The sequence below is a fragment of the Doryrhamphus excisus genome, linkage group LG13 (genome assembly GCF_037039965.1).
Source record: "Doryrhamphus excisus strain RoL-2023G ecotype Guam linkage group LG13, RoL_Dexc_Guam_v1.1, whole genome shotgun sequence".
NCBI classification, from domain to species: Eukaryota; Metazoa; Chordata; class Actinopteri; order Syngnathiformes; family Syngnathidae; genus Doryrhamphus; species Doryrhamphus excisus.
Window position 1 is genome coordinate 2,297,333 of NC_136369.1, and position 27,404 is coordinate 2,324,736.

General features: G+C 41.7%; 1 protein-coding gene across 7 annotated transcripts in view; it reads right to left on the minus strand.

Moving 5' to 3' along the window:
* Nucleotides 1-5,140: 5,140 nt before the first annotated feature.
* Nucleotides 5,141-27,404, minus strand: part of cbfa2t3 (CBFA2/RUNX1 partner transcriptional co-repressor 3) — a 47,743-nt gene continuing 25,479 nt past the window's right edge. Inside the window, exons 3-13 of one of the 7 annotated variants that reach the window (XM_078795591.1) lie at nt 24,307-24,548; nt 24,052-24,141; nt 21,354-21,535; nt 16,694-16,977; nt 16,273-16,358; nt 13,117-13,252; nt 12,973-13,041; nt 12,636-12,704; nt 10,763-10,816; nt 7,549-7,739; nt 5,141-6,628 (exon numbers count right to left, since the gene is read on the minus strand). In XM_078795591.1, coding sequence (XP_078651717.1) covers nt 6,266-6,628; nt 7,549-7,739; nt 10,763-10,816; nt 12,636-12,704; nt 12,973-13,041; nt 13,117-13,252; nt 16,273-16,358; nt 16,694-16,977; nt 21,354-21,535; nt 24,052-24,141; nt 24,307-24,548 — 1,766 coding nt within the window. In that variant the 3' untranslated portion in view covers nt 5,141-6,265. Of the gene's footprint in view, nt 6,629-7,548; nt 7,740-10,762; nt 10,817-12,635; nt 12,705-12,972; nt 13,253-16,272; nt 16,359-16,693; nt 16,978-21,353; nt 21,536-24,051; nt 24,142-24,306; nt 24,549-27,404 lie in introns of all 7 variants that reach the window. The other 6 variants (XM_078795589.1, XM_058088348.2, XM_078795592.1 and 3 more) reach the window with 6 other exon arrangements.

Consider the following 27,404-nt stretch of genomic DNA (forward strand, 5'->3'; position numbering starts at 1 on the left):
GGATGATGGTTACCTGTGTGTTTTGATGCATTCCGTTTTTTGTTCTCATGGTGATATGTTTACTTTTGCTGTACTTCCTAGCCTTTTATGTTATTTTGATACTTACTGTAGTTTGTCTTTTGTACCAGCTTGTCTTTTGTTAATTAAATACATTATTGAACCAACTTGCTACAATGTTCTTATATCCTGTTGTAGCACTACAAGAAATCATAGTGAAACTTGACAACATGTCAATATTAATTTCCTCTGAACAGCCTATTTGTGCAAACCATTTTTAGTAGGGCTGTCAAATTAAAGCATTCATTGCAATTAATTAATTCTAATGTTTAATCTTTAATCTGTCACTTGACTATGTTTCTATATACAAGTTGCCTTTTTATTAAGTTCATTTCTATGTATTGGGATGATGGTTATTGGACTGCAAAAATATGTGCTCATGCAGCTCAACAATCCTGCTATGTTCCTAAAGAGAAAGCTATTTTGTCTTTGCAAAGAAACCATGACAGAACAGCCTATTTCACTTAATTCGTTGTAAATGTGTTTCCTTAAGACCCAAGGTGAGGCTTTTTGCAGCAATTTTTAGGTGACATAAATAAAGATATTAATGAGATACTTTAATTACAGACAATAATTGATTAAGCTGAGTGTGGTGTGAATGGTTGTTTGTTTATATGTGCCCTGTGATTGGCTGGCGACCAGTGCAGGGTGTACTCCGCCTCTTGCCCAAAGACAGCTGGAGTAGACTCCAGCATGTGCATGACCCTCGTGAGTATAAGCGGTATAGAAAATGGATGAATGACTTAATTAATGAATTAACTTAGCTCTTAATTTTTTGTTTGTCAAATAAACTTTGCAAGCGATTTCAATGTTTTTCTTCGAATTGTAAAGCAAAGCAGCACAAACATATTTCATTTCATATTTTAATTACACAGTTACATTGTTCAACACAGACAATAACCTGAATTAGAATGTTTTACAGCTTCACACATCCAACAGAGCGAACAGTTAAAGAGCGGTATTAGCAACAGGGAGGAAAGCATGCAAGAAATAAATACAAATCAGAATTTAATTCCTCTGGCACAGTTTACTTCATCTAAAAACGGCAACAGGAACTTTTGAAGAGAGAGAAATAAAAGATTTTCAGTCAACCTTCCCTCCAGAAATGTTTTTTTTCCGTCGTAATGTATTGCACAATACAGTATAGAATGAGTCCCTACACAAGAAGAAAAAAAAAAAACACAACCTTGTTTTTGAGTTTATGTAAAGGTAAAAAGAGGACCATCCTGAGCCATGGCTTTTTTTTTTTTTTTGGGTACACAAGTGCTGTATCCGCTTGCGAGTCTCGCTATTCATCAGCCACAGGCACACCGTGCCACAGGAAGGATGCATCATCACTTTGGATGAGCCTTGAAACGTCATTGGTAAAAGATACGGTTTTGGGGTATAGGATGCTACAAATGGCAACCTGCTAAAATGCATCTTTCCTGAACATGTTTTTTTTTTTTTGTCAAGTACATAGTTGAATAGTGACTGATGTCAAGTGGAGAGCCTTGGATGCTATTTCACAAAAAAAGCAGAGTGCAGAGAAAAGTATGACATCGCGGTACAAATCTCATGACATAATGCATGGACACAAAAAATGACTTTTTTTTTAAATGTGAATCCAGCTTCACATCCCACAGCAAATCCCCAATCTGTATTAATGCTTCTAAAACATTAGTAGAATTGAAGTGAAATAGCTTTTGGTTGTATTTTGGTCATGTATACGTTAACGTGGTTGTGTTGGGTTTGGTTTCTTTGAAGGCTTCCATGCATGCAGACAAGGGTGCGCAACTAACAAAAGCTTTGAAAGGAGTTGCCATTATATGTTGTTTTTTTTTGATGAAGACATTTGTTCACAAACACAGCATTTAACCCAGAAAGCTGTTGCTACATATTGTGAATCTCTCTTGTCAGTCGTATGCCTGGGATGTTTCATTAAAGCTCGGAGGATTTCAAGTACAGCGACGTGGAAAAAAAACTAAGCATTTTTACAAAAAAAAAAAAAAAAACACACTCCTGCACTCACACGGGAAAAAAACATCATGCATTCATTTTTTTTTTTTTTTTTATCTCTGCAAGGCTTTGTAACTGCGAGAATACACAACCAGTAGGCTTTTTCCAAAAGAGAGGCTTCTCTATTTCGAATGTGCACAACTTGCATTTTGATTGCTCTTGAATGGGTTCGTGCACGCTTAAAACACAGCTGGCTTTTGTTTTTCTGACTGTTTGTATTTCAGACACTTTGGTTAACCGGAGTGAAGCTCTAACTTTTATCCTATCTGGTTTGTCATCACATCAGGTCAAAGCCGCTTTATGGCAATGCAGGAGTTACTTTGGTCTGTGCTTTTATTGGTTTTGGATAACAAATGGCGTGTCGTTGTTGTCGGTGCTGTGTTCAGTGATATGTTTTGACCGTTTCTGATGGAAAAATAAATATATAATGGCAAGGCCTTTCAATAGCCGAACAAGGTGTGGATGCGCACTTCCTTGTCTGCTCTGCAAGCTTTTTTTCAAAGTCCAGGTCAAGCTCTCCTGGTGATTAGCTGTATGGTCTCAGGAGGTAGCGATTGAAGAGTGGTTTAGTGTAGTTAAAAAGTCAAACACCACATCATTTTGTCGCTAATACAAACAAATGTTACACAAGAAATGCAGGGCAGCTTATTTGCATTGTATGCCTCAGATCGTTTTTAAATAATATAATCATCGACTATAACCATCTGTTGATAGCTTTAAATCCTATAATGTAACTATAACTCACTGCGGGTTTGGATCAGGTGTTTTATGAGACAAAATGGACTTAAACGTGGCCACATGGCACTTTTTCCACTCAGTAAAACCCAAGGCTGCTAATTAGCCGAGGGAATGCTGCACGGAACAAGGCAATAAGGTTGACCCATTTATATCTTGAGTAAAGTGAACCTCTGATGTTGGTCTTACCTTAGCTTAATACTGACTAATTGTTCGATGCCACCATGAAAAAGTATCTGCAGCTGCAGGAAACATTCATTCATTCATTTATTTTCGACTACTTTTCCTCATGAGGGTCGCGGGGCTGCTGGAGCCTATCCCAGCTGTCTTCGGGCGAGAGGCGGGGTACACCCTGGACTGGTCGCAAACCAATCACAGGGCACATATAGACAAACAACCATTCACACTCACATTCATACCAAAAATTTGGAGTCACCAATTAACGTAGCATGTTTTTGAAATGTGGTCTCCTAGCTGTGAGGTCTGCGCGCTAACCACTAGACCACCGGGCCGCCCTGCAGGAAACAAACATACCTAAATAGTGACGACGACAAAAGGTCTCAATTGAACCTAAATTTGGTTTGAACTATATGAACTGAGGGCGGCACGGCGGACAAGTGGTTAGCGCGCCGACCTCACAGCTAGGAGACCAGGATTCAATTCCACCCTCGGCCATCTCTGTGTGGAGTTTGCATGTTCTCCCCGTGCATGCGTGGGTTTTCTCCGGGTACTCCGGTTTCCTCCCACATTCCAAAAACATGCTAGGTTAATTAGCGACTCCAAATTGTCCATAGGTATGAATGTGAGTGTGAATGGTTGTTTGTCTATATGTGCCCTGTGATTGGCTGGCGACCAGTCTGGGGTGTACCCTGCCTCTCGCCCGAAGACAGCTGGGATAGGCTCCAGCACCCCCGCGACCCTCGTGAGGAAAAAGCAGGAGAAAATGAATGAATAGTGTTATCAACAAAGAATTCTTGGAATATTTTTCCCTGAAAAATAAATCCGGGCTGCACGGCAGTCTAGTGGTTAGCGTGCAGACCTCACAGCAAGGAAACCCGAGTTCAATTCCACCCTCTGCAATCTCTGTGTAGAGTTTGCATGTTCTCCCCGTGCATGCGTGGGTTTTCTCCGGGTACTCCGGTTTCCTCCCACATTCCAAAAACATGCTAGGTTAATTAGCGACTCCAAATTGTCCATAGGTATGAATGTGAGTGTGAATGGTTGTTTGTCTATATGTGTCTATATGTGATTGGCTGGCGACCAGTCCGGGGTGTACCCCGCCTCTCGCCCGAAGACAGCTGGGATAGGCTCCAGCACCCCCGCAACCCTCGTGAGGAAAAACGGTAGAAAATGAATGAATGAATATATGAACTGAGTCCCCTCCTGCAGGATTTGCCAGAAAATGTGTAAATATGTAAATGTATAATAATTTGTAATGAAAAAAAAATGAAACATCTTCACATCTTGAGTTTTTTAAAGCCTAATTCAGTTAGTCCTGGAAGTCATGCAACTCATGCACCCTTGATCTGTATAACCTTGAATGTACTCAAAAGAGTCACTTACGTCACTCTCGGATTTCACGTCAATGAAAAGTGTTTGAATTGTCGAAAAACGAAAAAGAAACAAATAAACTGTGATAAAAAAAAAAATCATGTTCTGGACATTAAAAGTTTAAAGGTTTCTGTTATTTGGCAAACACATTTTTTTGGACCTCTTTAAATACTATGTACATTCACATTAAGTTACTGATGTTACTTTAAATATATTTATATGTATCTATATTATATGACACCCTATGGGCAGTTGCTGAGGTTCCATTCAGTAGCTGAATTCTCTTCATATTGCACCTCCGTCCTCTCACTGTCTTACAATGCGAGCAATACAAAATATTCTACAAGAGGGGTTTCATCTCATTAATACAGATACGACAAATCAAACAATGATTTACGATGTGGGGCTTTTTCGGTCGTAGACAAGCGTTCTCGCTAAGCCCAAATATAATAATAATGAAAATGATTGGTAACAAAAAAAATTCAGTTTCTGGATATACACAAGGGCAGCACATGTGGACATCAGCGACAATAGACGTTATTGAAAAATGAAAAAAAGGAATATCTACAAGCAGGTTAGATCCCTTTTCCGTGTTGTCCTGCGCTGATGTGTAGTCCTAAAGCAGGCCGGGAGCTGACGGACATACGGACGAGAGTCAAGTGGTCAGGCAAGAACGTAGAAGAAAAGGGGTGTGGGGGTTGAAGGGAGGTAGAAAGAGAGGAGAGTCTGACACCGTCCTTCTTTTGGCTCCATCATCTGTTCATCGTGCTTTGGAAAATGTGTGTGAATGTAAATCACCTAAACATTTGGAGCCTAAAAAAAAACCCAAAACAACGCTCTCATATGTTCCTGATGGATGCGGTTGCTCCAAGAAAGTTTGAAGATTTGGTAGCTACATTGAAATGTGTTTGTAATTTTAGTCTCTGTTGAGTCTGTGTAGCTTTTTTTCCGTTCCCACTCTGACACAAATCTCAAATTTTAGTGAGGCCTCGGTCCATTTTACCCAAGTCCTTCACAACATTGTCCATATCTTCACTAGTCTGGGCCATCGCTGAAGAATTGCTGAAGTCTTTTTTTTTTTTTTTCCTCTCACGGCTTGCCTTATCTTCTGAGGAGGTGATGTTGCTTTGCGTTTGGTTATGAGTGCTTCTCCTTATCACTTACTCACTTTGGCAGTGTAATACAAAGGTTTTGGATCGTGTTGTTTTTTTTTTTTATATTTGAATTCATTTGGGTTCACAATGGTTCAGAGAGGTGAGTCCGGTGTAGATTTTTCTTGGCTCGCTAGCAAGGTAGTTAGCAGTTTAAAACTTAATTTCACGATGTAAGAATCATCACATTGTTATTTAGAATATTTGGACTTGTCTTTGTTTTCCTTTAAAGCCAAAAAAAAGAAATGTTTAATAAATACTAAGGAGTAAATTGCATCATTTTTTTTCCCCTTTGCTCATATTATTTGAATAAAAAGTGAATTATCGTAACGTAGCTTGTTAGCATATGGACACTGGAGAAAAAAAAAACAGCATGGCAGTGCACATAACAGGTCTGGCTACTGTTATCATTGGTGGTAAATGAAAAGGAAATTGAAGTGCTAATTGGTCTTGTCTTCTCCGTTAACCGCGGCTCTTATCTTAATTGACCGTGCTTCATCTTTGTCAAGTATGCGAGTAAGTTCTCCGCAAACACGTCACTTATCTGTGTGCTTTTCAACAGTTGGACTTCTACACAGAATGTCACCGTGTGTATCGTTTAGGGGAGAGTAACCATTAAAAAAATCATATGGATAAAAAATGACTGAACTGGAACTGCAATGTGGGAATGGGGAAAAAGGGGCAAATGTGCAATGAAGATTCCTCAGTTTGGTTTTGTGTGGAACGGTGGCCGCTGTCGCATTAGAGCACAGGTACGGGTCAAAGGTCAGACGTCAGCGAGACGTAGCATCCAATAGGGCGGGCGTAGCTGGAGTGGTTGAGCGCGAGGCACTGCTGGAACTGCTCTCCTTTGGGCTCGCCGACATGCTCCCAGTACCACCGGCTGCCCCGCTTGGAATACCGCTCTGGCCCGCAAGCGACAACGGACCCGGCGGGGTGCTCTCTGAGTGGGTCGGGGGTGCGCTGGATAATGCCGAGGATGAGGAAGGAGTGCCTCCTGGCATCCCCTGCAGGCCTTGACCGCAGACATGGTGGTGCCTCTCCCAGTCTTTGTGTTGGCAGAACGAGCCGCAGTAGCGAGCTGTGTTGCACCCACTGCACGTTTCGCTGGCTTTTCTCCCACAGTTCCAGCAGCTCTGGTGAGACAGTGGGAAGACACACAAGTTGATAAAAATAAGTCTCTTGGTTATATTTGTTTGTCACTTGATTTACGGCATTCCTCCTAAACCTCTTTACACGGTGAATCCATTTTTAAGTCTGGTTTGAGTCACCAGCAGGTGGTGGTCATCTGCTCTGGAATGGCCTCAGTCTGGCACCCTGCTCCGACCATCTGGGTCTGTCTGACTTTATTACACAAACAACTGGACTGTTTCGACAATGATGACGGCAACATGGTGCACGGTGCAAGTATCCGAGTGCCAAGAGCTGTCAGCTGCATGTAGCATGAACCATTCAGAAACGTACGCAATTATGGAAGCTGATGCTGGCAGGGGAAAAATTGGAACGGTGTACCATGGCACAAAGCATTTACAAATAATATTTAAATATGTAGGGCGGCACGGCGGTCGAGTGGTTAGCGCGTAGACCTCACAGCTAGGAGACCAGGGTTCAATTCCACCCTTCACCCTCTCTGTGTGGAGTTTACATGTTCTCCCCGTGCATGCGTGGGTTTTCTCCGGGTACTCCGGTTTCCTCCCACATTCCAAAAACATGCTAGGTTAATTGGTGACTGATTAGGTATGAATGTGAGTGTGAATGGTTGTTTGTCTATATGTGCCCTGTGATTGGCTGGCCACCAGTCCAGGGTGTACCCCGCCTCTCGCCCGAAGACAGCTGGGATAGGCTCCAGCACCCCCGCGACCCTCGTGAGGAAAAAGTGGTAGAAAATGAATGAATGAATGAATTGAATTGAACCCCCGCGCTAACCACTCGACCGCCGTGCCGCCGTACTCATAAATATGATATCTATTATAATTCTGCATCTTTTAATCGACGTGCATGTCGTAGTGTTCTTGAATGCAGCAAAGCTGAAGGTGCGGTCGTCTGTGATACTCACTTCACTGGAGTCCTCCTGCTGGTTGATGACAGTTAGTGCATCCTCAGAGGCTTGTCTCTTGGCCTCAGCCAGAGCCCTCTCCATTTTCGATCGTTCTGCTGAAATCATCTCATGAGCTTTCCTCTCAGCATCTGACACAGCCTTCTGGAGCTCCGACATCGCCTGTCGCTTCACTTCATTCACGGCTTCTTCTGAGAAGGAGAGAGAGAGCGAGAAAAAGCCTGATCCGTCATCATTTATTGAAACTCTTTAAGCTGCTTTTTTGTTGTATCTTGGCTAACAGATGTACGCCATCCAAGATTTAAAAGTTTATGCCAGAAATGGGAAGCGGCCAGACTTCAGTGATGAATTCCAAGGCAATCTGGACAGAGTGGAGAACAGCAGATGCCTGCAAAGTTTTGTCACCAGCTTGGTTGGTTCATCCACCATCATGGGATTCCCTTTTTCTGTGTGATTGTCCTTGTCATCTGGATGGTTCAGGAACAAATCCTCAGCCACTAAGCAACCTCAGTAAACTCCAATGTGTTGAGGATGTGTTGCTTTTTTTTTTTTTACTAGCAAGCCGGTACAATATAGGAAGACAAGCATTACGAGATTCCAATCTTTTAATCAATCTGGTGCTGAGGTTGTAGAAAAAAACTGATTTGCCCACAAAGAATCCTGACCTCAACACATTTTGGATGAACTAGGATGTTAATTATTAAATCACACAGACACATTCCCCGGAATATCCACTATTAAGAATCCCGGTCTGAAATAGCAACCATCCTTCATCGCTGTTACATTTCTACATCTTTAATTATTAGCTTGATATTACCCTAGAAATATAGAGCCTGAATTTCCATAAGGCTTTTTATAAAGCTTTCTACACTTTGAATATGGAAATGCATTGAAATGGGTTGCCAAATGCACACTTATTGATTAATATGCAAATCGAGTATACGCGACTGTAATTACAAGAAGAAGAGATTCATATCTTCCATTATGGAATATATTTGCAGATATTAAAAGCCTTTTAAATATTATATTTACATTCTGCATCCTGCACACACCAACACACAAATGTGCTCGTCAGGTGTATCCGAGCCACACATAATAGAGGGTTTAACTGTTTATCCTGTCAGGGAACTACTTCTCCATTACATAAACATTGCCATGCATTTGTTGTGTCTGAATGCATCCTTGCAGGGCTCGACAATAACGATGTACCGAAATTCGGGCAAGTAAATCCAATCAGTGATATTCCCGTCGGGAAAGTGCACTTTGGCATGCCATACTGCCAAGAGTTTTTTTAAAGCGGTTCTTGTTGGGTGTTGGTAAAACACGGACTGTGTAATTCCGGTGGTAATTTGCAAACCAATCCTTGCAAATCTTGAAATGGACCAATCAGAATCGTTTATTTAGACCGCGATACGTAATCCACAGTCTACATTTTCCCCACACCCGTCAGCAATCAGCGATCGTTTGACTAGGAAAACATCTATCATGGCGTCCCTGCCAACATCGTCTAATTCAGGGGTCACCAACACTGCGCCCATGCGCCCACGTGGACCATCTAAAATCTTCTAAAAATAGCATCGGTCACAAATTATTATTGTTATTTTGTGCTTTAAATGTTGAATCAGAATTGCTTACATTAATGTATTTTTTTTTTATTGTCTTATAACATCAAAAATTAAAACAAAAATATTTTATAACAAACTCTTACCTCAAGTCAAAGTTCATGTGTGCGCACGCGTCCGCTCACCGATTTTCTGATATAGTGCAGCGATGATGACGAGTTAGCTTACTTGTGCAGTTAAGCCCCCCAAAACATGGCAGAAAAGCGAAAAAGGACTTACATTTTCTATAGTGATTGGGAGGAAGAATTTTTCTTTACGTATTTTGAAGAAAAATTATTTGCGACTGTTGTAATACCAAAGCGACACTTTAAAACTTGTCACGAAAGCGTCAATGCGAGCTACCCACCCGGCAGCGCATTAAGGACGGAAAAGGCCCGTTTGTTAAAGGCAGCTTTGGACAAACAAAGGACTTTTTTCAAAAAAATCACAGAAAGGTGTTCCCTCTGACTTTCAAATATGTGAGCACATAAATAAATTATTTCTTGTTAAAAAATATGTTTTTGTTACCATTATTGTGGAAAATAATTAACATTAATATGTGAGTAGTTGCTTCACATAGTCTTACTACTACTATTCCTTTTTTTCTGATTACTAAAAAGTAAAGGAAAACAGCAAAAAGTGATGAAACAATGCCGCCTAAACAAGTATTTTATTAGCGGCAGCAAATCAAATGATGGCACAGGTGAGTGAATCACATTGCTGTGACAATTTGAAGTGGTCACAATGAAACACCACCGATTAGATCCAATACCAAGTGCTGATTTTGCATAAGCTACAAAATCTAGCGCTTTCATTTCTGTGTGTATTTTTCTCACCTTTGCTTCACAAATTATTGTTTGACCATTCAGCATTTTTTTTTCTGGATTAAAAACACTTTACTAGTACACAAATGTGTCTATTCAATAATGTTTCATTGTAGTGTACAACTTATAAATATCACTGCTTACTACGACTACCATGTGTAAGGTAGTATGGCATGCCATGTTAACATACGTTTCAGACATTCCTCCAAATACAATATATCAGTACTATTATCTGATGAATTATCAGCATATTCGGGCAAGTAGTTCTCACCTTAAGGATTCCCCATGGGCAAGTCATTTTTGTTTTTAATGTAGAGCCCTGCCTTCATGTCAACCTTAACCTACATAGAAACCTACATATCTCAATTTCTCCCCCATTTTCATTTTTTTTTCACTTCCCTCTTTATTCTTTCCACTCAAACCCGATCTGTATTATCCCGGACTCAACCATCAAGCCTAATGCATGCACTACCAAGATAAGTTTACAAATGTAATTAATTCTTATCAAGAAGACGGCATAGCAGATGCTGGGGCAATTAGCACTTAATGAAAAACACAGGAGCAGAAATATTAACGTTATGATTCCGTAGAGATTTACAAAGTCTTTTCACAGACCAGATCCCAACCCCCCCTCCTCCTCACAAATCACCGCAATCTTCTCTCAAGCTGAACTCGATCAGAGAAAATAGCACGTGTCTGGTTTTAATGAAAAGGCACGGGGGCAGACTACCTGGCTGCACACAACACACACTCAAGGGTAAGATGTTGTGAGTGAGATATGTTACTCACCCTGCTTGTTTTGTAGGTGCTTTAGTGCTGGGGAGAGCGGGATGCTTGTAGTACCTGTATGAAAAACAACTGCAGTTAAAAGAGATTTTTTTTTTTTTATGCCGGTGAAAATGCAGTACTGTGTTTTATTTTAACAGCAGCAGCATCTTTTCTCTACAAAGGTCTTTATACTGGATCTGGAGGATAACTTTTGACATGGGCGGGGAAAGGTTAGACCCAGATGACTTCTGGGATGGGCTTTATTGAACAGTAAGGAGAAAAAAAAAAGTGCATCCATTTGACTCCAAACTGAGATTATTTCAGGCTAGTCAAGTATCTGTAATTTATTTATATGTAGTCACATTGTGAATGAAATTAATAAACACTAGTGTTTCTTTGGACAATAGGTAGAATTTGCTGAGTTGCTTCAAACTGTGCTGCTGGTGACTGCATTTTCACTGCATCTTAACTGCAGTGGCCTTTCATAGTGGTGACAGGTGGAAGGCATTTGAACAAAAAGCGGGCTTCCAATCTCCCTCAGCTTCATGGACTTATATAACTGGAAGGTCTCTGTTCTGTATAGGCCACATTCCCACCAAGCGGTACTGTTCAATTCATCTCGCCATGGTACAGTTTGGAGTGATCAAAAATGAGTTTTAGATGTGTAGATGTGATGGAGGACATTTGACAGTGTTTTTTTTTCCCCATGACTATGGCTAAATGACAGTGAAATTGTACAATGGTAATGGTTTTATTTCATTTGAACATGCATCAGATTACAATTGAATGCATCACGTAATCAGTTCACAGTTCCACATGTCCAAAAGGAGTAGGAAAAAGCAAAGCTTATTAAATCCTACCCCTCCATACCCTCCGTACTTTTACAGTCAGTAACTGTTACATTTGTTCACTTCCTGCTTTCCATAATACAGTTTTTTTTTTTTTTAATAATGTACCTCGTACCGAAGTACAAGGTGATATGAGCATCCAATGCCATAATGGGTACCATAGTAAGTGTCAATATAGTGATATATATAGCACATCATGACTGGTTCAAGACTCTTCATCCTTGTATTTAGCAAATTTATTTTATTTATTAATTTATTTTATTAATTTTTAATAATTTTTGGGGTGTTTTTAAACATTTTTAAATTTTTTTTATTTTTTGTCCCGTACCAAAGTACTCGGTGATATGAGCATCCAATGCCATAATGGGTACCATAGTAAGTGTCAATATAGTGATATATATAGCACATCATGACTGGTTCAAGACTCTTCATCCTTGTATTTAGCAAACATCAACTGCTTGTATTGTTTCTTGAATTGGCTCATCGTTGTGCATTGTTTGAGGTCCTTACTCAATCCATTCCATAGTTTGATTCCACATACTGAAATGCTATGGCTTTTTAACGTAGTCCTAGCATAGAAGTGTTTTAAATGTAGTTCTTCCCTGAGATCATATTTTATTTATTGGATGACATTTATGCCTTATGCATTATTTTAGCTTTAGTTTGAAGATGAACTATATCAGCAAGTTGAAGTATTTGTGATTTTAGAAATAAGGAGTTAGTATGTTCCACCCTCGGCCATCTCTGTATGGAGTTTGCATGTTTCCTCCCACATTCCAAAAACATGCTAGGTTAATTGCCGACTCCAAATTGTCCATAGGTATGAATGTGAGTGTGAATGGTTGTTTGTCTATATGTGCCCTGTGATTGGCTAGCGACCAGTCCAGGGTGAGCGGTAGAAAATGAATGAATGAATGAGCTAGTATGTTCTCTGTACAACTTGGTGGAAATGAGGCTTTGGTGGCTGTGATACTGATACAGTGTTTTTGTGTGAATGCAAGCAATTTAGTTGGGAAAAATCAGTACCAATGCTTATTGGTGCTTACCAGCTTTTCTCCAGATTTCTTCTGGCAGGTATCCCGATGGAGGTCTATGTAAGAAGTCTCTATGGATCTCTGAAACACACACATTGACCTAATCAATAATGTCATAATGTGCGTACAAACACATTATTCAAATAAATCTAATCAAATCCCCACTAAAGTTTCCATCGGGCTAAACCCTTTAGTTTCTAATACATTTGTCTTGAAATAATACATAAGTAAAATATAACACAGCAGCCAGGGCTACCTCACTCTTCCTATGCTTAATGTGAATTCATTCCCAGCATCTTCAAATGGGCCCTACCTCGCTATGAGTATTATTCTGTGTGTGTTTGTCTACCTGTCTGTCTGCCTGTCTGCCTTTCAGCAGCAGAGGAAGCTCCTTTGGACAGAGTCTCACTGCTGCTAGCTGTGTTGGAGGAGGAGTTGTGGTGAGGAGTAGGAGGAAGAGGAGGAGGAAGGCAGTGCTGTCCGTTGCTCCCACCTTTTTTCATCTCCTCAACGTCACTGTAGCGTCGTATCCAATGGTTCATCTCCTCTCGATCGGCCTCCTGGCAGCGTCGCAGCACAGTCAGAGAGCGACGCGTCTTCTCCACCATGTCCATGATACAGTTTAAGAGCTGACGGGCACAATAAAACGGCAATATTTTAGCATATGCGAATGAAGCAAGATTCATAAAGGCATGTTTGAATGAGTTTGTTGTGGATGAACATAAGAGCTCTGATATCTGGATTGCACTCAATGTCCAAAAATATGCTTCCGCAAATGGGAATATTTTGGTCCATTTTCACTTCCAGCACCTTTCCTGGGCAATATTTACACTATAGCAGTGATTTTTAACCACTGTGCCGCGGTACACTAGTGTACCTTGAAAAACGGTCAGGTGTGCCGTGAGGAATTATCCAATATCACTTTTTATAATGAACATTTATTAATCATCATTTGCAAATATTATGTCAATAGCCATTATGTCAATAGTATACATGGACCCAAATATTCCAATTGCATTTGGTTTATTGAATTTGGTTTATATGAAAGTTTAATTTCTTTAATTTGTTTTTTGATTTGCTTGTTTATTTTTCCATCTTATTTTGTGTTGAAAAATAAAAATTAACACGAAACGTTTATTTAATAATTTAATAATAAATAAAAATTAATTTGTTAATTTTGTTTCATTTGTTTTTTGATTTGCTTATTTACTTTTCATCTCATTTTGTGTCAAAAAAATAAAAATTAACATTGAACATTTATTTAATAATTTAATAATAAATAAAAATGAATTTGTTAATTTGTTTAATTTGTTTTTTGATTTGCTAATTTATTTTTCCATCTTATTTTGTATCTAAAAATAAAAATTAACATTAAACATTTATTTAATAATTTTATAATAAATAAAATTAATTAATTTATACTAATTTATAATAATTTAATGTTTTATCAGAGCTTTTCCAAAGAACCAAAGCACTGAAAAAGTGGAGGGTATAGCAGAAGCATTGAAGACTATTATATTATATATATATATTTATTAATATTTAATATAACAAATAATTATTAATATTTTTACTATATATTTTTTCTGTTTTATATATATATATATATATATATATATTTTTTTTTTTTTTTTTTTACCTGATGCGGCCCAGCCTCACCCAGACCCTAGCTCCAGTGGCCCCCAAGTAAATTGAGTTTGAGACCCCTGATCTAAACCCTTCTATACGTCTTCTATACAACGTAACACGCAGATCCAGACGTTCTTCACTTTTAAAAATGGAGGCCAGCAATCGGCACTGGACTAAGCAAAGTTTGTTTTTGATTCAAACTAAATTTCAAGACTGGACAGACGAAAAACTGGCAATACGGAGTTATTCCAACAAGTGAAAGAAAAACTCGGGGAAGCCGGTATCACGTGATGTTGATGTTTACGTTTTACTGGGCATGCCCTATTGACTATTCTGGTTGATTTTCACGGCGCATGTAGACAAGAGATTGGAATATTCCTTTCTATGGATACCATTGTTTCCCGAAAGGTCATTCGGAAAGAGAAAAAGTGGTGATGTAAAAACGTGGCTACTGTGGAGTGTCTGTGGTGTAAAGACTGGCAGAGCAATGTAATATTGGTCCGTGTGGCAACACCTACCTTGTTCCTCTGATAGACTTATTGATGCACGTGTGAGGTCGTGGTGACATTTTGTAACATTTTTGGTTAGCGGTGTGCCACAAGATTTTTACAATGTACTTTCATCCAAACTTCCCGGCGTTGTCTGCACTGCTAAATGTGCTTAGCATGGTCGCCATTCAAGCCTTCCCATTATTCGCATTCAAATTTCTTCTCCGTTGTTCCCTCGCTCTGCCTTCATTCCTCACTCTCCGCCATTCCATCCCCTCTCAGTAAGCTATATTTATTTCAGTGAAGTGTTTCTAATTTGGCAGGGGTCCAGGCCTGGCCGGTTCTCTCCATGACTGCAGCTCTTGTCTCAGCTGCTCGGCCCAGCTGGAGCTGCTCTCTGTTGGGTCCCGATCTCCTTCTGGGGCCATATTTGTCTGCATGAGTGTGTACTGTATGTGTGTCTGGTGTGTTCTAATGCCTTCATGAAGTTGGGTGTCAGCACACTCAATGCATATGAATGACATTGGCAATAGTCATATGCGGATCGATACTGACATATTGATCTTTAAACCCTTTAATACTTCAGTGATTTGTGGTAATGTATAACATGAACATGAATACACTGAGTTAATTATTGACATCTTGTCTAAATTATATGTGGTTGCTAGGAATTACTTTTTCTTCCGCCTGGGTAAATGCATAATGGGTAAGCGCTAAAACCCAAGTCTGTTGAAAGAATGGCTAATCGTAAACCGAACCGGTGTCGGAATGGCTGGATTCTACTCAGTGTGGGATCATGAGAGGTTATCACATGGTTTGTCTGGTATCACGCCAGGTATCATGCCCCCAAGTGTCAGTATCAGCCTACATACTATTTAATCATGAGCTTATTATCACGTACTTTGGTTTTTCCATCATGTAACGTGCCAGAGAGTTGAATTTTGATTTGAGAGAATCAGACTCGTATTCATCCCCATTTTCTTTTCTGATTGATAAAATAATGTAGCGACCCTGACGTGTTCATGTTGACATGTTGTGCTCTTGAGTGTCTGACTGTTGTTGCTGGCGGTGGTTGCAACGGCGTGGTTACGGCCGACAGTAGCCAGTATTGTTGTGTAATAAAAGCTTGTTAGCGATCACAGTCTATAAACATAGACACGTACTTGTCTAACTCAGGCGGGGGAATACTTTCTACCAGTCTTCGTTCGTTCTTGCAGTTGCAGTCGCCCTTGGTTTTCCGACTTGTTTTTTCGACCATTTCAAGAGTGTCCTCCTCATTAATGGTGATAAAACGTTCCATTTCTAATATTCTGTTTGCTATTTTCCCTATTTGTCTTTCGCCGGGAGTGTCAAAACGGACATTTTCCATTTTCCGGTATACGCATATAACGGATTTCGCTTATATCGGACAAAACCAGTGGGGACAATTGAATCCGATATGTCCGAGGTTTACTGTATGTGATAAAAAAGGACATCGATGGTATCGCACAACAATAACCGATATTAAAAATGTCAATCATGCCGGTACCTACATTATCAAGGTGCTTCCATTCTTCTGCCCACTCTCGATCTGTTAGACGGTGGTCAATCACTTCCTCTTGGCGGGCTCCATGCACTGCTGTAACACAAACACAGGTCATATAAAGCGCATATGCAGTGAATCCTTACATTTTTGCAATTCAGCATTCTTGCCATTGGATTGCCATCAGTTTGGCTAAGAATGCATCCCTTTCTTTTTGGGGTGAACAGAAGGAAGGCATATATGGTTGCCACAGTTGTAGCCCGTGGGTATGTTAGGCTGTGGGCTTTATATAGCAACACAGGATTAACACAGTGGACTGACAACTGGTCTTTGTTTGTGACGGACACCCCACTTTTGTATGCACCTTCACTATTTCAACATAATATATAGGAATCTGCGGTGTTTCATATGAATACTGAATTATGTTCTACCTGTCTGTCGATGTCTGTCTCGGCCGTCTCGATGTTCATTATGCCTGTAAGCGTCTCTGTATTGGTGTGCCAGCGCCATGTCCTCCAAGCGGTAATGCTGAGGAGCCATTTGATGGTTTGGTGGGTGGGGAAGGCCGTTGGGAGGGTGCGTGGAGAGGCCGTTGGGAGGCGGGTGAGCAGAGAGTCCCGTGCTGGGACTGAAGCGCTGGCTGGGACTTATGGTGCAAGGTCTTTTTGCCAGGTGCTCGGGGTGCAAGCCATCTCTCTCTGAGGAGTCTTTGGTCCTGGGAGAGTGGACAGAAGAATAAAAATAAACATAAAAACTCAAAACATAAAGGTGTGAAATCGAGTGTTTTATATTGTTACAAAGTGTGACTTGGGAATATAGATTAATTACGGTGCATTATTGAAAACACTTCAGTGTTAGAGAAACACCAAAGTGTCCCTACACCAAAGCCGTCAGTGTTTTTACAGCTGTAGCAATGAAGTGTGGAATGAATGGTGTATTATTGCTGACAACAAAACAGATTTCTGTATTTGTTTGCTGCCAATATGTAACCGCATTGCAAAGTCTGATAATATTTGCCGAGCTATGTTCTTGAACTTGAACTACGTTCAACACGTGACCAAAGATGTCCTCATAAAATGGATCTGTCTCCTTCACATCCAGTATGCTAATAGGCGTCATGGTCCGGCTTGTGAGCTTTGTGCTTCAACCCCAGGATGCAGAGAATAGGACCCAAATGCAGGTAAAGATATATTTATTTGTGCTATGCAGCAGGATGGCACACTAGCATGGCAAACACAAGACAATGAACCGACAACGAAGGGAGCGTGCACCTGAAATAAATAGCAATCACCGATTGACAACAGGTGCGGGAGAAAATGGAAAGAAACGGAAAGCAGGACAGAGCAGCAGAGGAAGTGAATACAAAATAAGAGCACGAACGAAGAACAGAGAGGAAATACAAAAACTAAGGAAGCTGTCACGAAGGGGTGAAGCCCGATCGTGACAATAGGTCTATCAAATGCAGAAACATGGCCCAACAAAGTCCTTTGTACACCTTCCTAAGATAGTCGATGGACAGAGTGGAAAAATAAATGGTAATTTCATTTGAACATGCATCAGATTACAATTGAATGCATCACATAATCAGTTCACAGTTCCACATGTCCAAAAGGAGTAGGAAGAAGCAAAGCTTATTAAATCCTACCCCTCTATCTGGTACTTTTACAATCAGTAACTGTTACATTTGTTCACTTCCTGCTTTCCTAATATAGTTTAAGTTAAAAAAAAATGTTTTTTTTATTATATTTTTGTCATGTACCGAAGTAATGGTAATGGTAATGGTAATGGTTTTATTTCATTTGAACATGCATCAGATTACAATTGAGTGCATCACATAATCAGTTCACAGTTCCACATGTCCAAAAGGAGTAGAAAGAAGCAAAGCTTATTAAATCCTACCCCTCTATCTGGTACTTTTACAATCAGTAACTGTTACATTTGTTCACTTCCTGCTTTCCTAATATAGTTTAAGTTTAAAAAAAAAATTTTTGTTTTTTTTTTTGTTATATTTTTGTCATGTATCGAAGTAATGGTAATGGTAATGGTAATGGTTTTATTTCATTTGAACATGCCTCAGATTACAATTGAGTGCATCACATAATCAGTTCACAGTTCCACATGTCCAAAAGGAGTAGGAAGAAGCAAAGCTTATTAAATCCTACCCCTCCATCTGGTACTTTTACAATCAGTAACTGTTACATTTGTTCACTTCCTGCTTTCCATAATACAGTTTAGGGTTTTTTTTTTGCCGTACTTCGGTACTCGGTGATATGAGCATCCAATGCCATAATGGGTACCATAGTAAGTGTCAATATAGTGATATATATAGCACATCATGACTGGTTCAAGACTCTTCATCCTTGTATTTAGCAAACATCAACTGCTTGTATTGTTTCTTGAATTGGCTCATCGTTGTGCATTGTTTGAGGTCCTTACTCAATCCATTCCATAGTTTGATTCCACATACTGAAATGCTATGGCTTTTTAACATAGTCCTAGTATAGAAGTGTTTCAAATGTAGTTCTTCCCTGAAGATCACATTTCTCCTCTCTTGTAGAGAAGTATTGGATGACATTTTTAGCTAATTGGTTATTTTTTAGCCTTATGCATTATTTTAGCTGTTTGAAGATTAACTGTATTTGTGATTTTAGAAATAAATGAATTACACATTTTACTGAAGCTGGTAAGGAATTTGCTTGTGCACAAGACAGGCTTTATTGTACAAGTTCATCAGTTTTCCCAACTCCCAAATTTAGATTGCCACGAGCCATCTTATTTATCAGTGATTGCAGCTGCTTGTGTGCTTAAGCTGGAGCAAACCTGAACTGTGTGAAAACTACAAATTCGACAGCTCCCACATGGTGGTGTGCATGTAGAGACGTACGCACTTAACACACACACACACACACATAACAGTGTATTCCCATGGAGAGCTGCTTGTTGTTCAGTTACAGTGAGACAGCGCCGCTCCGGAGCTCTCACACAGCTGCATGCCATATGTATCAAACAAAGCCAAGTTCAAGCGTACACCCTGCGTCTCGAGCGTTTAATCTGAATATCCCTCGGCCTGCTCTTAAATTGCAACTATTCCTCTCCCTCCCGCCCAGCCCCCGGCTTAAGGGGCAATATGAACTGAACACTGTTTGTTTGGCAGATGTTTAGAGACACTGTAGAAGTTCTTTCAGTGAGTGTGTGCATGAGGGAGAGAGTGTGATGCTGTGTTTTTCCAGCCATCTGGTCAGTTTAAATGGGAGTGTTGATATTAATCTGTTTAGCTGGATGGCACTAGCCAGGCATTCAGATGGAAATCACTCTTTATCATGTGGGGGATCAAAGGCCAATGAATGCATCGTGGACAAATGTTGTAGATGCGCGTTACTATCAGTGTACATTATTATCTCTGTGTGTATTTTGAGCGTTTCGCCAATGCGCATACACATCCTTGGATCTGGCCTCTGACAAATCATAGGAACAGCTGGCACTGCGATAGCTTTGCCCCTGCCTGAACATGCCGCCCCTCCCCCCCCACACACACACACACTTCACTCAAGCCTGGCCTGCTGTGCACAAGGCAAGAGGTCGGGAGGCGGAGGTGTGTGGATTACAGTCCCATCCAAAGCCCCCCCCCCAATCTCCCCTCACCCTGCGGAGGATGTGTTCAGTGTTACGGTCAGCACATCGCCATCTGGACACATCCCTGACATATGGACGGCTGCTGGGAGCCTGCAGGTCGTGCAGTTAAAGAGCGGAGAAGGAGATTGAGCAAGTCAGGGATGTGAGATGCAGTGGAAAGAGAGCAGTTTGCAGAAAAAAAAAGCAAAGAGTCGGGAGTAAAAGTCACTTCACACTCAATTAAGAGCGAATAATGCGTTCCAGGTGAAAACAGCTCTTAATAAGCCACCATAGGACAGTGTTGTTTCTCTCTTTTTCTCACTGATGCCTTGCTAGAAGACAGCTGGGAGAGGCAGCCTGGCATCAGTGTTGCGGATTTATAGACACTGGAATCCTTCAATTTCCTTCATATTGAGATTCATATAGAGCAGTGATTTTCAACCACTGGATGAATTATCCAATATCACTTTTTATAATTAACATTTATTAATCATCATTTGCAAATATTATGTCAATAGTATACATGGACCCAAATATTCCAATTGCATTTGCTTTATTTGCTCAAACGGAAAGAATTGAACAGGGATGGAATATTCCTTTAACCAATCCGATTGAGGTATCTTGTACCCGCTCAAACGGAAAGTTGTCAGACTGCCTTCTTCTTTATCGTGTTTTTCTTCTTCTGTTGTTTATTGGCGGTTGGCAAGCTTTCATATGCATTACCACCATCTGTGAAACAGAATCTAAACCCTTCTATACTTTATTCACAAGTGCAGTTTTATTAAAAAAGAAAATATATAGTATCTATATAAAACATGTCCTGAGTTTAATTATAAAATATTAGCAAGATTGAATTTGATCTTTTCCTGTTTAAATTTATCCCGGGTGCGTTCTTTCAGCGCATGCTCAGATATGACGTAACACGCAGATCCAGACGTTCTTCACTTTTAAAAATGGAGGCCAGAAATCGGCACTGGACTAAGCAAAGTTTGTTTTTGATTCAAACTAAATTTCAAGACTGGACAGACGAAAAACTGGCAATACGGAGTTATTCCAACAAGTGAAAGAAAAACTCGGAGAAGCCGGTATCACGTGATGTTGATGTTTACGTTTTACTGGGCATGCCCTATTGACTATTCTGTTTGATTTTCACGGCGCATGTAGACAAGAGATTGGAATATTCCTTTCTATGGATACCATTGTTTCCCGAAAGGTCATTCGGAAAGAGAAAAAGTGGTGATGTAAAAACGTGGCTACTGTGGAGTGTCTGTGGTGTAAAGACTGGCAGAGCAATGTAATATTGGTCCGTGTGGCAACACCTACCTTGTTCCTCCGATAGACTTATTGATGCACGTGTGAGGTCGTGGTGACATTTTGTAACATTTTTGGTTAGCGGTGTGCCACAAGATGCTTCCAATGTAAATAACGCGCCGTGCCTCAAAAAAGGTTGAAAAACACTGATATAGAGATTGCTGCTACCTGTCAGGGGTCCTTCTCTTTCCATGCTCATTCATCTCCATCATAATCTCCGAAGAATCCAGCGGTGAGCTGGCGTTGGCGTCCAAGAGAAGCTGCTCGTGTTGGGCCAGGTATTGTGCTGGCGTCTGCTTGGCCAGTCTGGCACAGTGCAGCAACTCCCTCTGCAGCAAGGGCAAGTTTGCCTGCAGTAGAGAAAAAATGAAAAGCATTCATTAATGTGAGGTGGAAAAAAAAAAGTGTTGAGAGGAAAAGAACCGGACTCAAAGCTGTACAGTGGAGAGTGAATTAAAGCCAGATAAGGCAGTGAAAAAAAGAGGAGTGATAGATGAAGAGACTCAATGAGATAAGACAGATCTCTCGACACATTCCTCTGCCATGTGTCTCTCTCTGATGTGCTGAGGTGTGCATTGTGCGTGTGTACAAGTGCTGTCAAATAGCTCTCTAAGACCTGTCTGCTTGATAAAACACAGACTCTGCTCCAATGGCCCACATGTGGAAGATGACCGCACACTGGGATGTATGACACTTGTGCACACACACACACAAAGCCCACTTTTTTTCCCCCGGATATTCAAATGAATAGTCTACATTCTGTTGATATAAATAGTAAAAGAAGAATAGGTTACCCTATCAGCTCAAAGCAAAGCTTGTCAAACAAATATGACACTTTTTATTAGAATATTGTTTTATTTTTATTAGTTTGGATTAAGGATGGACCGATACATCGGCCGGCCGATATATCGGGCTGATATTTGCGTTTTTTGCTTGTAACGGTATCGGCCGATACAGTCAGGCATCCTCTGCCGCTGGGGCAACACAAAGCTGTTAAAAGGGTCAGCTTAAAGGGCCAGCCTTAAAGGGCCAGCCTTAATGGGCCAGCCTTAATGGGCCAGCCTTAAAGGGCCAGCCTTAAAGGGCCAGGCTTTGAGGGCCAGCCTTAGAGGGCCAGCCTTAATGGGCCAGCCTTAAAGGGCCAGCCTTAAGGGGCCAGCCTTAAGGGGCCAGCCTTAAAGGGCCAGCCTTAAGGGGCCAGCCTTAAGGGGCCAGCCTTAAGGGGCCAGCCTTAATGGGCCAGCCTTAATGGGCCATAAAGGGCCAGCCTTAAAGGGCCAGCCTTAAAGGGCCATAACGGGCCAGCCTTAAAGGGCCAGCCTTAAAGGGCCATAACGGGTCAGCCTTAGAGGTCCAGCCTTAATGGGCCAGCCTTAAAGCTCCAGCCTTGAAGGGCCAGCCTTAGAGGGCCAGCCTTAGAGGGCCAGCCTTAGAGGGCCAGCCTTAGAGGGCCAGCCTTAAAGGGCCAGCTTTAAAGGGCCAGGCTTAGAGGGCCAACCTTAGAGGGCCAGCCTCAGAGGGCCAGCCTTAAGGGGCCAGCCTTAAAGGGCCAGCCTTAAGGGGCCAGCCTTAAGGGGCCAGCCTTAAAGGGCCATAAAGGGCCAGCCTTAAAGGGCCAGCCTTAAAGGGCCATAACGGGCCAGCCTTAGAGGGCCAGCCTTAATGGGCCAGCCTTAAAGGGCCATAACGGGCCAGTCTTAGAGGGCCAGCCTTAGAGGGCCAGCCTTAATGGGCCAGCCTTAAAGGGCCATAACGGGCCAGTCTTAGAGGGCCAGCCTTAGAGGGCCAGCCTTAAAGGGCCAGCCAGAGCTAGCAGAGGACCCCGCAACACACGTAGTCGCGATACCCCACCCCCACTGTTGAAACAAATCCGAGCACACACACACACACACACACACACAAGGAATTGTAGCAGCCGTGTCTGCTTATGAGAGGTCTTTATCGTGCACAACACCAACTTTAATGATGAGAGAAATGTTTTATATATCGTACTAAATTGTGTCAGTGTGATGTGTTTGTGTGTGTGCAGGCGGGGGGGGGGGGGGGGGGGGGTGATGCGCGTCACGCTGTTGAGGACCAGTCATCACATCGATGCTAGAAAATTTTCAACTACAACAGAAATGTTTTGCACACGGTTGAATATTTATTCCTTTTAAAGTTGATAATGCCGTTTAAATGTGTGTTTAAGAAAGCTGAATCCTACTGTGTTCAGTGTTGACGGTCGCGAGGGGTGCTGGAGCCTATCCCAGCTGTCTTCGGGCGAGAGGCGGGGTACACCCTGGACTGGTGGCCAGCCAATCACAGGGCACATATAGACAAACAACCATTCACACTCACATTCATACCTATGGACAATTTGGAGTGGCCAATTAACCTAGCATGTTTTTGGAATGTGGGAGGAAACCGGAGTACCCGGAGAAAAACCACGTATGCACGGGGATAACATGCAAACTCCACACAAGGAATGCCCGAGGGTGGAATTGAACCCTGGTCTCCTAGCTGTGAGGTCTGTGCGCTAACCACTAGACCGCCATGCCGCCATCATGGTCATTTTTTCATGAAAATTGAGGCAGCAAAAGCAGTATCGGCCACAAATATTGGCTCAAGCAAAATCGGCCATCGGCTAAGGGTGAAAAAAATCGGTATCGGCATCGGCCCCCAAAAAAAACATATCGGTCGATCCCTAGTTTGGATACCAGGATGATACAAGTTTGGGAAGTTTGGGAAACCCTAACTTAGGGACATAGAAAACTGATATTCAGCAATGTATATGTAGCATGCAGGTCATAGAATCCAGGGCAGAGCTAAAAATATTGCATATAAACATACACACACCTGTGCAGACAACCCTGTGAACTATATTTACCTTCAGGAAGGGAATGACGAAAGGCCTCAGAGGGAAGTTGGTGGCTTCATGAAGTTTGGAATGAAACTCTTCGATGGTGAGTGTAGAGTTCTGTCCAAGACAAGACATATGAAGTTAACCATTGCAATGACTGCTATAATGGTTGATGGGAACAAAGAAGTAGGCAATATAGAGTGGATTCCTGCACATTCGCATTTGACCATTTGTGGATTTTCGGTCTGATCAAGGAATGATTAAAACTGTCCACAAACTTACCACCAGCCCCAGCACGAGGCTACGCACTCGCTCCCCAATCTCAGGCGAGATGTCGTTACCAAACTGCTGCAACGTGGTCAGAAAGCGCTTCAGTTTGCAGAGCTGGCGGGCGCCACAGGCTGGCGGGAGCTGTTGGTTGGACAGCGAGGATGTCGACGACATGGCCGGCCCGTTACTGAAGCCGTTTGGAGTGGACGGGGCGCCGTTCAACGACGTGGGGGAGTGACTGCTCCCATTTAGCACTGTAGATAAACAGAAGAGGGGGGGTTAAAAATGAATTGGGTCATTTAGTTTCTCAGGAAGCCCGAGGGGCGTCTGCCACATCTGGGGGCAAGATGGGTGCTGACACTTTTTTGCGCTTTAGCCTGTTGATGAAAGAGTGCATGAAGAATTAAATAGAAGACACATGCGACCTAAAACAAGAAACCATGAATGGAGTATATGATGCATACACATTCATTATCATAATCATGTGTCCGCTTTTTTGCTCACTTCAGCTGTCTCACAAATGTTACCATTTGACCGTCCACCTGCTCTTGTGTCTATTTCACCCTGTTCCTCACCCGCCTCTCCCCCCTTCGCCAACTCACTCACTAGGACACAACTATAAGAGGAACTTGTAAATGAGGTGCCAAAAATAGTCCTGTGGCCCGTGTTGCTTTTATTCCAACGGCAGGTGTGTAGCTAAATGTGGGGCTGCACATGTCCACCAGCTGAAAGCAGATTTGCAGCTTTGAGGTTCAGAATAGCATCAACATTCAACCACATATTCGAATAATCACTTGCATATTCTTAATGGAGTCAAATATTCACACACACAGGCACAAACAAACTCTGACCCTTCCTCCATTTTAAGTTCAAATCGCTATTCATTTCATTCATTTCATTCATTCATTTTCTACCGCTTTTCCTCACGAGGGTGTCCCAGCTGTCTTCGGTACACCCTGGACTGGTCGCCAGCCAATCACAGGGCACATATAGACAAACAACCATTCACACTCACATTCATATCTATGGACAATTTGGAGTGGCCAATCAACCTAGCATGTTTTTGAAATGTGGGAGGAAACCGGAGTACCCGGAGAACATGCAAACTCCACACAGAGATGGCCGAGGGTGGAATTGAACCCTGGTCTCGTAGCTGTGAGGTCTGCGCGCTAACCACTCGATCACCGTGCCCAACAAATTCATTAATTCATTCATTTTCTACCGCTTTTTCCTCACGAGGGTTGCGGGGGTGCTGGAGCCTATCCCAGCTGTCTTCGGGCAGGAGGTGGGGTCGCCAGCCAATCACAGGGCAAATATAGACAAACAACCATTCACACTCACATTCATACCTATGGACAATTTGGAATCGCCAATTAACCTAGCATGTTTTTGGAATGTGGGAGGAAACCGGAATACCCGGAGAAAACCCACGCATGCACGGGGAGAACATGAAAACTCCGTACAGAGATGCCCGAGGGTGGAATTGAACCCTGGTCTCCTAGCTGTCTGCGCGCTAACCACTCGGTGCCGCCCAATACCAATCAGCTGAACTAAAATCAACATGTAAATCAAGTGATGGTGTCGACTCTGTATTTGCTCATGCTTTGCTTATTCCTCTATAACTGGTGTTGGCAAACTACGGCCCGGGGGCCACATACGGCCCGCCAAGTGTTTGAATACGGTCCGCCTGTTCTTTCCAAAGTATTTCATTTAAACTTAACATACAACCTGGCATCATAGCTTGAGCCAACCTTTGGATGGTTTAAGTAATTTGGTTATTTGATGCGGTCTGCTCTTTACAAAGTGCTCCTGAAAAAAGGGACACAAGCACATATCGCAGATTTTCATGACACTTTTACAGATATAATAATTCTAGGTGGACTATTATGTAAAATATATAGTCTGCCCCCCCTGTCAATTTTGTTAAAGCAATGCAACCACTCCTGTTCTATACAGTAGGTGGTGTGTACACATTTGGACACAACCATGTGACCCCAACAGACGACACTTGTGTTCTGGTTTTAGAGAGGAAGAGGAGAGAGGCGTGCAAGGAGACCACTACACCGCTGACCACCCGCCATAACAGGTGAAACAACATGGCCTGACATTGCTATATAGGGAAGAAAGTAGCCTCGTCGTCGCAACGCCACCCCGGCGGATGCCCCCCTGTCCTGACGCCCTCCTGCCAGCTGGTAAACAACACAGACACATGTGCGCGCACACAATGCTACAGCCGCCCTCGCACAAGCACTCAAAGACACTTGTCAACAGCAAGGGCGTTTAGCTCACCAAAAGACACGCCCACTGAGGAGCACACTTGACACTCAAGTAGCTTCCAGACAGAGAGAACCACATTTTGGAGGGTCGGGTTACACAAATGTGTTCAATACTGATGGCAGTTAACTCCACTGCGTCTCATGCTATCCCAGGAGCCTATCCCAGCTGACTTTGGGGGAGAGGCGGGGTACGCTCTGGACTGGTCGCAGATACTTGTTAGTCCCATTTATTTAATTTTTTTATGAACTAAAAAAATGTATGATTAACTTTTATCTGTATATGAACTACATGCGCCCTACTCTTCTGAAATATTATTGTAAAATTCACTACTGTTTGTGTATTTAATTATTATTATTTATTCTTATTATTATTTATTCTAAATTATTTAAATTATTTGTACAAATTATTATATTTTTATTATTATATTTATAATTATAAATTATATTATTACATCTATTTATTCTCCACATTATTATTTATTATTTATTATTATACGGGACATTTCGACGGCAATTTCACTGCTGTGTTATTGTGCAATGACAATAAAGAAAGTCTATCTATCTATCCATCCATCCATCCATCCATCATCCATCTATCTATCTAGCTATCTATCTAGCTAGCTATCCATCCATCCATCCATCTATCTATCTAGCTATCTATCTAGCTATCCATCCATCCATCCATCCATCCATCCATCCATCCATCCATCTATCTATCTAGCTATCCATCCATCCATCCATCCATCTATCTAGCTATCTATCTAGCTATCCATCCATCCATCCATCCATCCATCCATCCATCCATCCATCCATCCATCCATCCATCCATCCATC